This window comes from Delphinus delphis, chromosome 14 (assembly GCF_949987515.2).
Source record: "Delphinus delphis chromosome 14, mDelDel1.2, whole genome shotgun sequence".
NCBI classification, from domain to species: Eukaryota; Metazoa; Chordata; class Mammalia; order Artiodactyla; family Delphinidae; genus Delphinus; species Delphinus delphis.
In genome coordinates this window covers 70,227,344-70,242,851 of record NC_082696.1, presented here as the reverse complement: position 1 = coordinate 70,242,851, position 15,508 = coordinate 70,227,344, and the positions used below count along the sequence as shown (strand labels likewise).

The 15,508-nt window shown below is 38.1% G+C and overlaps 1 protein-coding gene across 1 annotated transcript in view; it reads right to left on the bottom strand.

Moving 5' to 3' along the window:
- The window catches only part of CEP162 (centrosomal protein 162), a 91,105-nt gene that overhangs the window by 74,924 nt on the left and 673 nt on the right, over positions 1–15,508 (bottom strand). The window contains exons 2-5 of the mRNA XM_060030271.1: positions 14,949–15,064; positions 4,547–4,658; positions 1,469–1,615; positions 950–1,133 (exon numbers count right to left, since the gene is read on the bottom strand). Of these exons, the coding sequence (XP_059886254.1) occupies positions 950–1,133; positions 1,469–1,615; positions 4,547–4,658; positions 14,949–15,005 (500 nt within the window). The 5' untranslated portion in view covers positions 15,006–15,064. The remainder of the gene's footprint in view (positions 1–949; positions 1,134–1,468; positions 1,616–4,546; positions 4,659–14,948; positions 15,065–15,508) is intronic.

Genomic DNA, 15,508 nt, shown 5'->3' with positions numbered 1-15,508 from the left:
CTAAGGCAAATAAACGTGACCCTCAGGTCCTGCTTTTGTGATGAGAAATAAAGTCCATTTGTTTCTGACCCAGGAATCTTGTGTCTATTGTCAGCATTCATAAAACTGGCAGGCTGACTTGTCAGCTTGCAAGTAGGGTAAAAATCTCAGACACAGTTCATAAGGGTCACTGCTTTGTCCGCTGTCCAAGAAAATAAGCATCTTGAGGAGACCAGGCACTCTAATGACCAGAGGCTATGAGTCTCCTGACCCTTAATTTAAATATAGTTTGATGTTCTTAAAATCTTAAAATTGTAATCTGGCTTCCATTTATAACTTAAAAAATTAAATGGAAAACTGAAACTGAGGAAATTAAAGATATAAGGTTTCAAAGAAGTCTTGAGAATGCCAAAGGTCTGCGGCACTTACAAGGCACCAGCTTAGTCAATTAGTAGAATTTCCAGGATAAATGAGGTCCCCTAATAATCATTAGGGTCAACCATACACAAAGGGAGGACACAAACCAAATCGGTCTTTGCTCCCTGGTTCCTCCTTCCCTTTTTGTTCCTGTTTCCCCTGAGTTTATAATAGCTACCAGGCTGGACTCTCTTACTGATCTTACCTCTGGAAAATCACTTAATAAATTACCTTCCTAGTTAGGTATATTTGGCAATGTGCTATTCATTTCAAAAGTACCTCATGCATGAAATTTCAGATCTCTAGAGGTTCTCAAATACACATCAACATTTTCCAGCCTATATATATATATGTATATATAAATCATATTCTACACACACACACGTAAGCTACCCCTGACCAAAATAATGAAGAGAAAATAGAATTAAAACTAAGATTTAAATTTTGCCTGTTATATATGTTTACCCCTTCAATTCCATACATCTACCAGCCTTTCAAAAATATAAAGACACAAAAATCACTCAGTGATTAGTTTATATTGTATTTACATTACCTATGTAAAGCTTTAAAATGTGTGGAGTCATTAGAATCCAATTCTTTATTTAATCTGGAGTAATCAATGGAAGATGTGAAGCCTTTCTCAAGCCTGGCAAAAAATTGCTCTTTTTCCTCTTGCTCTGCTAATGTGTCCAATCCCAATCCAAGAATGCTCTGATTGAGCTCAGGAACTACTATCTCTAAATGGAAAGCACAAATATATTTCATTAACACATAGAATTTTGAAAAAATTAATTTTAATGATGCATTTATTGACATTACATAGTCAGACTTCAAAAAATTTGAAACATATTTCACTTAATCTCTTACTCAAATATAGCTTTAAATTCATTATAATACGTAAGGCTATGAAGCTTCTCCAGGGGTATAATTCTAAACCTTCTAGGAAGATATTAAATCTGTCTACACGCTTCAGTAAAGGAAGCTCCAAGATAGTTATGAGTTAACTTTCCTAAAAGTCCTGATTATAAGCATAGTAATTAACCTGTCAACTCACATCCCTCACAATTCTTACCATTGGCCTCTAAGCTGTCAATACTTAAGATAGAGGTTCCACTGCTCTTAAGAAACTGAATCCTTTCAGCAGATTCCTCTTCTACTTCCATAATAGGCTGAGGAGTCTTCTTTGTTTTCAAATAGCTTACATTTGTTCCAAGTAGTCCTGGGATGGGATTTAATATAGTTGGATATTTATGTTAAGAGAATTGTTTTGACTACTATGCCAACACAGTAGCACTGTTATACTAGCTTAGACTAGTTGTACTGTTATATTAGTTATACTAGTAGACCGTAGCTATGAAATAAATCTGGTCTATGAAATAAAAATCCACCAGACCCAAAATTCACAAAACAAAAATTATAATTCTATTTGACTGCAGTGCATCTTATTAAGTGGAATATTTCAACAACTTGCATAATGAGACGAGATTTTTTAAAAATGATTTTGAAGCACAAGTACTTAATACAGTATACCATGCCACTTGGGGAAGTAATCCCAGGGCAGGAGTCAACGGTCAGACCACTCTCATCTACATAGGCCGGGGGTAGGGTTTTGCTCTTCATTCTAAAAGCACTAGAAAACACTGGAAAAATTATACAATATCAAAATTTCTTTATCCTAGCAGTATATATTTGTTGTAAAAAACTGATATATGGGAAAAAATAACTATATTATATGATACAAATAATAAGATTAGAAAAATACCACTTTTGCTTAGAAGGAAGCCTTATTGAGAAGTTACAAATTGTGATTTCAATTTCCTACTTAGCATCCTATTGGAGAGGCTTTAGAAACAAATTATTTTATGGCTCTGTGTGAATAATGGTTTTAACTGATCCAGTAACAGCTGGAGAAAATCAGGAGATATATCTATAGGCACTTCAAATGAAAACATACACGCCAAGGTCAGGGTGCCGTCGGGGCATCTGTCCAGGGTCTCAGCCCGGCTCTGAAGATGGACTCAGGGATGTGACCCACACTAACCAACCTCATTTGAGACTAATATAACTGAAACCAAGATCCAATTCAGTAATTTATAATGAAGAGTATAACCAGTAGGAGAATTAGACGGTTTCACTAACTAGACAGAACATATTGTCCTTATGGCAACTGAAAGAGAAAGCAAAATTATAAGGTTGAAGAAGCTCAATGTTGATGTTTAATGGCATCTATGTAAGATTGGGAATGCATTCCTCTCAAAAGGGGTGTTCAATTCTCCCTTAGAAGCTTCTATACTCTTGATGGCAGGAATCATATTTAGTTTTTGCATACTAGTGCCAAGTACTCAGAACATAACATGAACTCAATAAACATTTGTGACTGAACCAGGGACCAGGTTATACCCCTAAGCAGAGGAACCTTCTTCCGCTGTGTTTAAATGGACACTGTCAAAGTCTCCTTCCTAAGTATCCTTTGCATCCTTTACTAATCAAATCCACTCTGATTGATACATTCTTTTCTTCTTCTTTTTTTTTTTTTTTTTTGCGGCACGCAGGCCTCTCACTGCTGTGGTCTCTCCCGCCGCAGAGCACAGGCTCCGGACGCGCAGGCCCAGCGGCCATGGCCCACGGGCCCAGCCGCTCCGCGGCATGCGGGATCCTCCCGGACCGGGGCACAAACCCGCATCCCCTGCATCGGCAGGCGGACTCTCAACCACTGCGCCACCAGGGAAGCCCCCGATACATTCTTTTTAAAAACAATTTAGTATCTTTAGTCAGGTTACATTTAAGTGTTGGTCTAGGACCTATTCTTTCCCTTTAGGGTGAGTTTGCATACTCCATCTCTGATTCATTACTTTCTAGATAAAGATTTTAATGCTAAAAAAGTCACAAATCATTGTCAATTATTTCAATAGTACTTAATCATATAATATCCTTTTCAAGCATCAATAGGGGGAAAGATTCTAAAACATAATTCTTCACATGCAAACTTTAGCACTGTGCGTCGTTTATGGATTTATGAAAACACACTGTACTTTTCAATAAGGCAATTCCTTACTGTAAAGTATTAAGAAGAACAGAGAAGTGACTATCAAATTCACAGTAACATTTATTAAACACATTTATTATTTACTGTTGAGGGTCAAGGAGCACAAGGAAAAAGAAGAGATATAGAAATCCTATCAGTTCATAAAATGGTGCTTAGTGATAAACAAATATTGTGAACATAGGTACTTAACAGAGGTAGTCTGAGGATCCTTGCGAATACAGCAGTATCATATATAGTAGCTATACTGAAGAAAACACCCAGAGAGTAATTTTCTATTTGTAAAGATGTGAGTAGGAATAGTTCCAAAAAAGATATACGCATGTGCTAGACAGGATCAATAATGAGTTATTTACTATTAAGGTAATAAAATTATTTTTTTCTACTGTCATTAACAGAGAGCAATACCAAAATCTATAGATTTGTTAAAATCTTCCCAATGCAGTGACATTAATACATTGTCAGAATATTTTATTAAATCACTTTAAATCAATTTACCATTAAACATGATAATATATAAATATACCTAACATTATTCACCAGCTTAAATTGAGGAACGATAAATTATTTCAATGTAAAATAATCTGATAATGCAGAAACACAGATTCCCTATTATATAAAAAATGTATCATAAAGTAATATGAAAATCAAGTCAAACTTCAAAAATTCACACTATTAGTATTATTTTCCTTATATATTTATTAAAAGCATGGTAAGAAAATCCAGAATTAAAAGTCTTGTCTGGGCTTCCCTGGTGGCGCAGTGGTTGAGAATCTGCCTGCTAATGCAGGGGACATGGGTTCGAGCCCTGGTCTGGGAAGATCCCACATGCCGCGGAGCAACTAGGCCCGTGAGCCACAACTACTGAGCCTGCACGTATGGAGCCTGTGCTCTGCAACAAGAGAGGCCACAATAGTGAGAGGCCCGTGCACCGCGATGAAGAGTGGTCCCCGCTTGCCACAACTAGAGAAAGCCCTCGCACAGAAACGAAGACCCAACACAGCCAAAAATAAACGAACAAATGTGGGGTTTAAAAAAAAAAAAAAAAAAGTCTTGACTGCCCCCCTGTGGTCAAATAACTTAAAATTAAAAATCAGCAATATTTACCACCATCTTCAAATTCATCTTCAGTTATCCACCATGGCACTGTATCATTCTTCTTCACTTCTTTAGGTTGTCTAGGTGTTTTATTTGAATTTTCAAAAGAATCATCTGAAAGCTAAATCATATACAAGCTAGTGAATTTTAAATTCAAGAATCCCAGATTTATTACTGAAAATGTTTCTTTGTTCTCTGATATTTCAGTTATCACCTAAACATTCTCAGCAATTATGTATAAATTCATATATTTCTAGACTTATGGGGTCAAAATAACTTAAACATCAAGAATACATCTCTGAACACTGATTTCATACCCAGAACTAAACAAGCAGACGAAACAAGGAGAAAAACATCAACAATAAAAACAAAGAAATAAAAAACTTGATCAAGAAACCTAATCAGGAAGGAATAAAAGGATATAATCCTTTTTTAGACACTATCTCGGGTCTAAGAATAAATAATGATTGTGCAAAATCACCTAGCATCACTCTAGAAGAACACAAAATTCTAAGACCAGGAAGAACTGAGCGTGAGGTGTTTACCAGAGAAATTTGCATTTGTCACAATGATTAATAAACTTTAATAAACTTTTATTTGTCCTTTTCTACTCTTCAGGTTCAAATCTTACTACAATCCTAAACCCCTACTCTAACCCCGATCTACCACCCTTACTCTCAGCCAATAACTCGGGCTCTCTCTTCACAGAGAAAAAAAAGACCTTAGGTCAAAATCCACCTTCCTTCTCCTTCCCCTCACTCCACCACTAAACTCACCCGTTAAGACACTGCTTTCCTCTCTCAGAAGAGCAATTCTTTCCTCCACTCCCAGGAGAACCTGCAGAGGGGCCACCTCCCGCCTCACCAAGTTCTCGCTTGCTGGGTTATCCTAATGCATCTCTGCACCTCACTCCCTCTGCAATCTCCTTGCCCTCCTTCCCTCAGGTTATAAACTTGCTCATCACTGCATCCCCAGGGCCTAGCACAGCACCTGGCATAATTGTATAGTATAAGAATGAACACTTGGGCTTCCCTGGTGGCGCAGTGGTTGAGAGTCCGCCTGCCAATGCAGGGGACACGGGTTCGTGCCCCAGTCCGGGAAGATCCCGCATGCCGCGGAGCGGCTGGGCCCGTGAGCCATGGCCGCTGAGCCTGCGCGTCCGGAGCCTGTGCTCCGCAACGGAAGAGGCCACAACAGTGAGAGGCCCATGTACCGCAAAAAAAAAAAAAAAAAAGAATGAACACTTAAGTCTACCCTACTTAAAAAAACCAAAACAAACAAACAAAACAAAGCAAACAGGCAAAGTTCCTTACTCCTACCTCCCTTTCATTCTATCTATCATCTTTCCTTTATGTACATTCTAACTTCTCCAGGTCACTGTTAAACCCCTTAAAATCTGGTCCCCATCCAAAACAGCTCTCCTCAGTCACCACAGGCCTCCTACATGCCACAAATAAAGGATGACTGCCAGTCACCTCCCTGATCATACCATGGAGTTTGACATGGTGACCAACTCTCACTTCGGGCAAATCTCGCCCTTTGACCTCATAGCACCACCTCCTCCAGGTTATACTTCACCTCTGTGACCTTTCCTAACCAACTCTAATAGCTCTTGGCCCTTCTGCTTCTTTAACACAAGACTTCCCCAGGACTCTGCTCTTGGTCCTTTTTATCCTTATTCTACACACTTTTTCTGGAGAAGAAATCAACATTTATTAATTACTTGCCTGCTCTATGTCAGGATCTATACTCAGGTTATTTTAGTCTTTAAATAATCCAGCAGAGATTTACTGACGGGGAAGTAAGCTCAGAGAAGTTAAGCAACTTGTCCAGGTTGCGACTATCAGTAAGTGATACAGAGCTGGGATTCAAACTTGGGTTTCTCTAACTAAGGCCTGTCCACTTTCAAATACTCTATATGGTCCCCCAACTAGGACATTGGTACCTGGGGCACTTCTTAAACTTCTGAGATGACTACACACACATTTCCACCTGCCAACCAAACAACTCTACCCCAGTGACTTGTAAGAATGCCATTTTTAAATCTTCGAAAAGAACTCACTGTCTTCCTTGACCACCAGGCAGGATGAGGGGAGGAGAAAAGAAAGAGTATTCTTTACTCCATCTGAATTTTAGTTGCATCACCTTCCACACAGTCTTATACTTCACTGTCACGCTGAAATGTTCCATTTCTCTCTTTCTATCTCTCGCTGTTTACCAAACTCTGACAATCTGCCTCAGATTCAGTTTTTTCCTCCTAAACCCATGGCTACATAAAAGTGTGAAAGAAGGACTATAAGTTTTTGGAGGCAGACAGATCTGAGTTCAAACTTTTAACTTCAAATTAAGCTAGTTCTGTTGCTTAGGGAAAATTACGCCTCTTTTCAGTTTATACATATATAAAACAAGCATGGCGACACTGACCTTGCAGGGCTGTGGCAAAGATCAGCAAAGAAACAGAGAATGCCCATCCTACTGTCTAATACATAGTAGGTATTCTCACTTCTGACAATCTTCCACACTGCTTTCTAGGCTACTATCATTAAACACGAAACAAAACAAAACAGCTGGCCGCTCAGTTAACAACAGTGCTCGTGAGGATATGGAGAAACTGGAACCCTAATATTACTAATACACTTCTGGTGAGAGTAAAATGGCACAGCCGTTTAGGAAACAGCCTGACAGTTCCTCCAAAGGTTAAACATAGAGCTACCATATGACCCAGCATTCCCACTCCTAGGTATACACACAAGAGAAGTGAAAACATACAACCACACAAAAACTTATATACAATTGTCATAGCGGCACTATTCATAATTGCTAGAAAGTGGAAAGAACTCAAATGTCCATCAGCTGATAAGTAGGTAAACAAAATGTGGTAAATCCATACGATGGAATATTATTCAGCTATTAAAAAAAGGAATGAGGTACTGATAGATATGACAACATAAATGAACCTTGAAATTGTTACGTTAAGTAGAACAAGCTGTAAGAAAGACATATGGAATCGGGTAGGAAGGGAAGAAAAGTGATCAGGTCAGGACCTGTTCCCCAGGGAAGGGACACAGAAAAGGAAGGGGATTAAAAGGCTTGGAAACCCACTCTGGGGAGTAGGTGGCTAGAACCACATATTGGGGGCCACAGCCCTGGGGTCTGCCACTGGGAAGATGAGTCCCCATAGCTGGTTATAAAACCAGTGGGACCGACAGTGGGGCTGTAAGAAACCGAGACTCTGCTCGTGAAGAGTGTGCACATATTTCCTTACTCCCGAAACAAGGTGGAAGCAGCAGAATGAAACTGCACGGGACTCTGGCTGGTTTCCTATGACCACCCTGGCACAAGGCCTGGCCCAAGCCAAACCCCTACTCCAGCCCCTCTTGCTCCAGCACTACTCCTCTCTGGGGCAAAGATGACAATGTGACAATGCTAGGAGAGGAAAGAGTACATGCTTATAGGGAACAGAACCAGCTGGGACCCAACCCTCAGGGCTTCTGCTCCAGCACCTTGGGACTCACTCCCACCCCTTATAGGGTGGTGTTGGCCACTGAGTGAGGAGAAGCCCTGGCTCACACCTGGCTCTGCCTTGAGCCCCTTTGTCTCCAGTCCCACCTCTTACCAAAGTGATAGCTGCCAGCACACCCTGGAGAAAGACACAGCTCCTGCTTACGTCAGATCCAGCTCTCCCATCAAAGCCACCAGGCACGTGCAGACTGCACAGGGACACTCCCACAAAGGGGCACCCCTTCAAGATGGGGATAGGTAACTGTTTCACTTAATTTCATAGAGACAGAGAAAGTTAAACAAAATGAGAGGACAGAAGAACTTGTTTCAAACAAAAGAACAAGAAAAACAACTAATGAAACAGAGATAAATAATTTACCAGATAAGAAGTTCAAAGCATTACTAATAAGAATGCTGAAAAAGGAATAGATGAACACAGTGAGTATTTTAACAAGAAATTAGAAAATATAAAAGAACCAGCCAGAAGTGAAGAATACAACTGTAATGAAAAACACACTAGAACGAATTAACAGCAGACTAGGTGATACAGAAGAATGCATAAGTGATCTGGAAGACAGAATAATGGAAATCACCCAATCAGACATGAAAAAAAAACACATTTAAAAAATGAAAACAATTTAAGGGAACTCTGAGATACCATCAAGTGTACCAACATTCATATTATAGGTGTCCCAGATGGAGAACTCAGAGAGAAAGGAGTTGAAAATTTATTTGATGAAATTATGGCTGAAAACTTCTTGAACCTGAGTAAGTAATCAGATATCCAGGTACAGGAGGCACAGAGAGTCCCAAATAAAATGAATCCAAATAGACCCACACCAAGACATATCACGATTAAAGTGTTATTAAAATGTTAAAAGTTAAAGAGATTATTCTAAAGGCAGCAAGAGAAAAACAAAGAGTCGCATACAAGTGAACCCCACCCCCCAAAAGCTATCAGCTGATTTTTCTGCAGAAACTTTGCAGGCCAGAAGGGAACGGCATGATATATTTAAGGTGCAAAAGGGAAAAACCTAAAACCTAGGATACTCTACCACCAAAATTATAATTTGGAATTAAAGGACAGATGAAAAACTTCTCAAACAAGCAAAGACTAGAAGAGTTCATCAATACTAAATTGACCCTAAAGGAAATGTTAAAGGGTCTTCTCTCAGTGGAAAAGAAAATGCTACAACAAGAAGTAGACATGTATAGGAAAAGAAAAACCCCACTAATAATGACAAATATATAGTAAAGGCTGTGGATCAACCACTTAAATAAGCTAGTACAAAGATTCAAAGACAAAAACTGTATAATCAGCTGTAACTATAATAAAAAGGTAAGGGATAAACATGAAGATGTAAAATATGACACAAAAACACAAAATGTTGGGGAAGGGAGAAAAAAATGTAGAACTTTTAGAATGTGTTTGAACTTAAATGAAACAAGTTTAAAACAAGTGGATATAACCATAGATCAACATATATGAACCCCATGGTAACCAGAAATACAAACCCAATAATGGACACACAAAAACTGGAGAGAAAGGAGCACAAGCATACCACTAAAGAAAATCATCAAATCACAGGGGAAGAAACAAAAAGAAGGAGAAAAGAACAGAGAATAAGTACAAAAACCAGAAAAGAGTAACAAAATGGCAGTACGAACATACCTATCAATAATTGCTTTAAATGTGAATGGACTAAATGCTCCACTCAAAAGACATAGGGTGGCTGATTGGACAAAAAAACAAGACCCATCTATATGCTGCTTATAAGAGGCTCGCTCCAGAGATAAAGACACACACAGACTGAAAGTGAGGGGCTAGAAGAAGTTATTTCATGCAAATGGAAACAAGACAGCTGGGGTAGCAATACTCATATCAGACGAAACAGACTTTAAAACAAAGTCTATAACAAAAGGCAAGTAGGGCATTGTATAATGATACAGGGATCAATACAAAAGAGGATATAACATTCATTAAAATATATGCAACTAATATAGGAGCATCTAAATATATAAAGCAAATGTTAACAGCTATAAATGGAGAAACTGGCAATAATACAAAAGTAGTAGGGAATGTTAATACCCAATTGGACAGATGGACAGATCATCCAGACAGAAAATCAGTAAGGTAACACTGGCCTTAAATGACAAATTAGACCAGATGGACTAATAGATATCTACAGGATATTCCATCCAAAACCAGCAGAATACACATTATTTTCAAGTGAACATAGAACATTCTCTAGGGCAGACCACATTCTAGGCCACAAAAAAGTCTCAACGAATTTAAGAGGACAGAAATTATATCAAGCATTTTTTCCGATCACCATGGTATAAACTAGATATCAATTATAGGAAGAAAAATGGGAAAAACACAAACATGTGGAGACTAAATGACATGCTACTAAAAACACAATGGGTCAATGAAGAAATCAAAGAGGAAATCAGAAAATACCTTAAGACAAATGAAAATAAAAACACAACTTTCTGAAATTATGGGATGTAGCAAAAGCAGTTCTAAGAGGAATGTTTACAGTGATACAGGCCTACTTTAAGAAACAAGAAAAATCTCAAACAAACAACATAACCTACCATCCAAAGGAATTAGAAAAAGAAGAACAAAGTTCAAAGTCAGCAGAAGAAAGGAAATAATAACTACCAGAGAGGAAATAAATAGAGACCAAAAAAATAAAATAAATTTTAAAAATCAATGAAACCAAGAGCTGGTTTTTTGAAATAATAAAGAATTTTTTTTTTTTTTTTTTTGGTTGCATGGCATCTTAGTTGTAGCAGGCAGGCTCCCCAGTTGTAGTCACAGGCTCCTTAGTTGAAGCACGTGGGCTCCTCAGCTGTGGCTCCAGGGCTCCTTAGTTTCAGCTTGCCAGCTCCTTAGGTGCAGCTCATGGGCTCCTTAGTTGTGGCTCACAGGCTCCTTAGTCACGGCATGCAGGCTCCCTAGTTATGGCATGTGAATCCCTAGTTGCAGGATGCATGTGGTATCTAGTTCCCTGAACAGGGATCAAACCCGAGCCCTCCACATTGGGAGTGTGGAGTCTTATCCACTGCTCCACCAGGCAGGGAAGTCCCCCACAAAATTAAGAAAATTGATAAGCCTTTAGCCAGGGGTTCATCAAGAAAAAAGAGGACCCAAACAAACAAAATAAAAAAGAAAGAGGAGAACTAACAACCAATATCACAGGTAATAAAATCATAAGACAATACTACAAACAGTTACATGTCAACAAATTGGACAACCTAAGAAATGGATTAATTTCTAAAAACATACAATCTTCCAAAACTGAATCAGGAAGACACAGACAATGTGAACAGACCAATCACTAGTAGTATAATTAAATTAGTAATCAGAAACTTCCAGCAAACGGAAGTCCAGGATAGCTTCACAGGAGAATTCCACCAAACATATAAAAAGCTAATATCCTTCTCAATCTATTCCAAAAAACAGAAGAGAGGACACTCCCAAATTCATTCTACAAGGTCACATTATCCTGATATTAGAAACAGACAAAGACACTACAAAAAAAGAAAACTGCAGGCTGATATCTCTGATGAATATAGATGCAGAAATCCTCAACAAACTTAATTCAACAATATATAAAAAGAATCATACACCATGATCAAGTAGGACTTACTCTAGGGATGCAAAGATGGTTCAATATTTGCAAGTCAATCAATGTGATACACCACATTAACAAGTCACATGATCATCTCAATAAATACAGAGAAAGCATTTGACAAAATTCAATATCCATTCATGACAAAAACTCTCATCAAAGTTGGTATCTAAACACATATCGCAACGTAAAAAAGGTCATTTATGACAAACCCACAGCTAACATCATATTCATTGGTGAAAAACTGAAAGCGCTTCCTCTAAAATCAGGGAACAAGATAAGGATGCCCACTCTCACCACTTCTATTTAATAAAGTATTGGAAGTCCTAGTCAGAGCAATCAGACATGAAAAGAAATAAAAGGCTTCCAAATTGAAAGGGAAGATGTAAAGCTGTCAGTATTTGCAGATGGCATGATACTACCTATAGAAAACCCTAAAGTCTTCACCAAAAAACTCTCAGAATTAATAAATGGATTCAGCAGCTTTGTAGGATACAAGATTAATATACAGAAATCTGTTGCTTTTCTATACACTCATAATGAACTATCAGAAAGAGTAAGAAAACCATCCTTTTTAAAATCACATCCAAAAGAATAAAATACATAGGAATAAACTTAATCAAGGAGGTGAAAAACTCAGTCTGAAAACTATAAAACATTGATGAAGGAAACTGAGGGTGATACAATGAAATGGCAAGATAGCTCGTGTCCATGGATTGGAAGAATTGATATTGTTAAAATGTCCATGCTACCCAAAGCAAGCTACGGATTTAATGCAATACCTGTCAAAACATGTACGACATTTTTCACAGAACTAGAACAAATAATCCTAAAATTTATACGGAACAACTAAAGACCCTGAAAAGCCAAAGCAATGTTGAGAAAAAAGAACAAAGCTAAAGCTATTAAGCTCCCTGACTTCAGCTCCCTCACTTCAGACTATACTAGGAAGCTCCAGTAATCACAACACAAAAACCAACACATCCATCAACAGAACAGAATAGAGAGCCCAGAAATAAACCCGTGCACTTATGGTCAATTAATCTACAACAAAGAAGGCAAGAATTTACATTGGAAAAAAGACAGTCTCTTATTGAAGTAAGTGGTGCTGGGAAAACTGGATAGCTACATGTAAAAGAATGAAATTAGAACATTTTCGCACACCATATATCAATACAAAAATAAACTCAAAATGGAGTAAAGACCTAAGTATAAAACCTGAACCTGGGCTTCCCTGGTGGCGCAGTGGTTGAGAGTCCACCTGCTGATGCAGGGGACACGGGTTCGTGCCCCGGTCTGGGAAGATCCCACGTGCCGCAGAGTGGCTGGGCCCGTGAGTCATGGCCGCTGAGCCTGCGCTCCGCAATGGGAGAGGCCACAACAGTGAGAGGCCTGCGTACCGCAAAAAAAAAAACAAAAACCTGAAACCATAAAACTCCTAGAAGAAAACATAGGCAGAACACTCTGACATAAATTGTAGCAATATTTTTTTGGATCTGTCTCCTAAGGCAAAGGAAACAAAAGCAAAACTAAACATATGGGACCTAATCAAACTTAAAAGCTTTTGCACAGTAAAGGAAACCATCGATAAAATGAAAAGAACCTATAGTACGGGAGAAAACAATTGCATATCATATGACCAATAAGGGGTTAATATCAAAAAACAAACAAACAAAAAAACCCAACCTGATTAAAAAATGGGCACAAGATATACACATGGCCAACAGGCACATGAAAAGATGCTCAACATTGTTAATCATCAGGGAAATGTAAATCAAAACCCCAAATAGGTATCACCTCACACCTGTCAGAATGGCTACAAATAGCAAATGCTGGTGAGGATGTAGAGAAAATGGAACCCTTGTACACCGTTGGTGGGAATGTAAATTGGTACAGCCACTATGGAAACAGTATGGAGGTTCCTCAAAAAACTAAAAACAGAACTACTATATGATCCAGTGATTCCACTCCTGCGTATATATCCTAAGAACACAAAAACACTAATTGGAAAAGACAAATGCATCCCAATGTTCATAGCAGCATTATTTACACTATCAAAGATATGGAAGTGTTCATCAATAGATGAATGGATAAAGAAGGTGTGGTATACAGATATATGATGGAATGTTACTTAACCATAGAAAGAATAAAATTTTGTCATTTGAAACAGCATGGATGGACCTGGAGGGTACTATGCTTAGTGAAATAAGTCAGAGAAGAACAAATACTGTATGTTATCACTTATATGTGGAATCTAAAAAAATAAAACAAATGAATATAACAAAGCAGAAAACAGACCCAGATATAGACAACAAACTAGTGGGTACCAGTGGGAAGAGAGAAAGGAGGCGGGGCGAAATAGGGGTAGGAGTAGGGATTAAAATGCACAAACTACTATGAATAAAATAAATAAGCTACAAGTATATATCATGCAGCACAGGGAGTACAGTCAGTATTTTATAATAACTTTAAATGGAGTATAATCTATAAAAATTGAATCACTGTTTGAACTAATATAATATTGTACATGAACTATACTTAAATAAAAAAAATACAGCTGTCATGTCAAAGACCATTCATTCTTAAGGGAGGCAGAAAAGAGAGCTAAACAAGTGAAATAATGAATGGTTCTAAGAGCTACATGGAGAATGAGCTACATGGAAAATTAAGTACATGGTATAAGAAGGAACTTGGTAGTTACTTTTTTACTGGATCAACAGGAAAAAACCTCTCTTAGGTAATTTTAAAAAGAGATCTTCACCATCCAGGTAAAGGATAGAGGAATAGACAGCATTATTGGCAGAGGGAACAGTAAAAGCTCCTAATGTGAAATGAGCTTGGCGTGTCTGGAGGAGAAAAAAGGCATGAATGGAAAAGGGGGAAGAGCAGTGTATAGTCAGTGAGGTGGGCATGAGCAAAATCATCCAGGGTTTTGTAAGCCACAGAAAGGAGTCTGGATTTTACTCTGTATGTGATGGGAGGCCAATAGTGTTTTCCATTGGGAGTAACAGAGTCTGATTTATGTCACAAACCACGCTGGCAGCCGTGTGGTGAAGGAACGCTTGGACAGTACGTGGGAACTGTTGCAGTAGCCTAGTGAGATGATGGTGTCCTGGATTAGGTAAACTGCAGTGAAAAGGGAGAGAACTAGAGGGATGATAGATATATTTTGGAAACAGGTGACAGAGCTTGATGATAGGCTGATTGCATCCTAGAAGAATGAGTTTCTTGTAGGACTATTTACAATATAGCTTTTAAAAATATAAACTTACCTCTTTCATGAACTGTTCAAACTCTTCATCCAGCTCTTCTTTGGAATAGTGGGCCATTATCAATAATTTTCCCTTCCCAAAGTAAACATTCCAAAGTATTTACAACACTGGAAACACTAAATGGCAAGAGATAATAAACATCCTTTAAGGAAATCCAAATCACATCATAAAAACCGTCAGCCTTGAACTTCAGACATTTCTCTTATGATTTAGCATATACACACAATTACTGACCAGTAAATTGGACGTGAGATTTTTAATTCATTAATAAAACTGATTTGAAAAAGCAACTTTCACAGTTTGACTTAGAGTTGAGAATTACATTTTCATTCTTAACATACAGTTTTTAAAAAGTGGCCTCGAGAATATTTCCTAAATCTATGCATATTAGCGTGTGTGTGTGTGTGTGTGTGTGTGTGTGTGTGTGTGTGTGTGTTATTTAACATCCCTTAAATAAACCAGGGCTTCTCAAGGAAACTTTTAAAAAGTAAAAACTAGCAAATCCAAAAGACTGTTTCCCTTTTGCAAAGCGCACGACAGAGTTTGTGCCATCTTATCAT